The sequence below is a fragment of the Numida meleagris genome, chromosome 7 (assembly GCF_002078875.1).
Source record: "Numida meleagris isolate 19003 breed g44 Domestic line chromosome 7, NumMel1.0, whole genome shotgun sequence".
NCBI classification, from domain to species: Eukaryota; Metazoa; Chordata; class Aves; order Galliformes; family Numididae; genus Numida; species Numida meleagris.
The window spans coordinates 30165208-30166949 of NC_034415.1; the positions used below are offsets into that span (position 1 = coordinate 30165208).

Consider the following 1742-nt stretch of genomic DNA (forward strand, 5'->3'; position numbering starts at 1 on the left):
GGAGGCGGGGCTAAAGGGGGAGGGGCAAAGGAAGTGGGGGCAGGGCTGTGAGGAGCTGTGGGGTTCTGGGGAGGGGGCAGGGTAATAGGGAAGGGATGGGGTTATGGGGACAGGAAGGGATTTGGGGTACAGGCAGGGGCTGTGGGGAGGGGCAGTCTTGGAGACGGAGCCATGGGAAAGGGGCAGGGTTTGGGTAGGGGGGGGGTGACCAGTGCGGGTATGGCCTCACAGGCATTTCACCCTTCCCCCCCCAGTCTCTCCATACTACCGCACGAAGCTGCGTGGGCTGTACACCACCGCCAAGGCGGATGCCGAGGCTGAGTGCAAGTAGGGCAGCCCCCATACCCCTGCACCCCCACACCCTGCCCTGTGCCCCCTGTGCACGGCAGCCTTGCTGACGGCGCTGTGCAGCATTCTGCGCAAGGCACTGGACAAGATCGCCGAGATCAAGTCTCTGCTGGAGGAGCGCCGCATTGGTATGTGCCTCTGTCACGATACCGTGTCCCCAACCCCACATGTCCCCAGACGTTCCCTGTGCGCAGCCAACCCCAGCTTACTCTCTCTGTGTCTCTATCCCCAAACTGCTCGTTTTCACCCAATTTCTCCCAACACGTACCCGGATCGTTTTGTACTTTTTCTGTATTGTTTTGTATTTTAAATGACCCCATACGCACCCCCAGATGCTATGTTATTTTGTACTACCTTTTTCTTTCTAGATTTCAGTTGTTTGAAATCCCCAAATTCCCCCCAAACTGCCCCTGAGCTCCACAGACTCTGCTGAACTCTCCCAGTGTCCCTACATGCTGCAGTTCCTTCGCGCATCTCTGTGCTTGTTTCTGTTTCTCTTGGTTTCCCCCCTGAGTTTTCAGATGGCCCCAAATGCCCCAGCTTTCACCCCAAATTTCCCTCAAATTTTCTCTGTACATTCTCTTCCATCCTGTCACAACCAGCTCTACTTTTCTGTGTTGTCACGCCCCAAATCCCCGGAATTGCCCCCAAATCTCCCTCCGCACACCCCAACGCCCTTCCCCACCTGCCCTCCCAGTCTCAGTGTTACCATGTCTCCCTGCTGTGCTGCAGCCGCCAAGATCGCGGGGATCTACAGCGATGCGGAGCCACCGCGGAAGACGATGCGCCGGGGTGTGCTGATGACGCTGCTGCAGCAGTCTGCCATGACGCTGCCACTCTGGATTGGCAAGCCAGGCGACAAGTAGGTCCTCCCTGACCCCACAGCGCACCCCTCCCCACATGGTGCCTGGAACCACCAGCCCCACACTGCACCCCGACCTCAAAGTGCAGCCCTGACCCCACACCCAACATTCAGTCCTACAGCAAATCCCACCCCCAGCCCTACAGCACAGCCCCCAGCTCTGCCCTGGGACCCCCAACCCCATCCAGACCCCACCCTGACCGATGCCCTTGGCCCCAAACTCCACCCGCCCCCGAACCCAGGCCCCATTTCCTTACCCCTGCCCTAGATTCCCAGCTCCCCCCTGACTGCAATGCAGAACCCCAGATCCCAGCCCGGCCTCACCCCACGCCCCTCCCTGTCCCCAGGCCCCCCCCACTGTGCGGCGCCATGCCTGCAGCCGGGGACTACGTGGCCAAGCCTGGGGACAAGGTGGCGGCACGCGTCAAGGCGGTGGACGGAGACGAGCAGTGGATCCTGGCTGAGGTGGTCAGCTACAGCCACGCCGCCAACAAGTGCGCCAACAAGCAGTCGGGGGCAGGGGGGTGGGAGG

At 60.8% G+C, this 1742-nt stretch overlaps 1 protein-coding gene across 1 annotated transcript in view; it reads left to right on the top strand.

The window, feature by feature from the left end:
• The window catches only part of SGF29 (SAGA complex associated factor 29), a gene marked incomplete in the record, with an annotated part of 5304 nt that overhangs the window by 1373 nt on the left and 2189 nt on the right, over positions 1 to 1742 (top strand). The window contains 4 exon segments of the mRNA XM_021405128.1: positions 255 to 327; positions 412 to 476; positions 1081 to 1210; positions 1558 to 1704. Coding sequence (XP_021260803.1) covers positions 255 to 327; positions 412 to 476; positions 1081 to 1210; positions 1558 to 1704 — 415 coding nt within the window.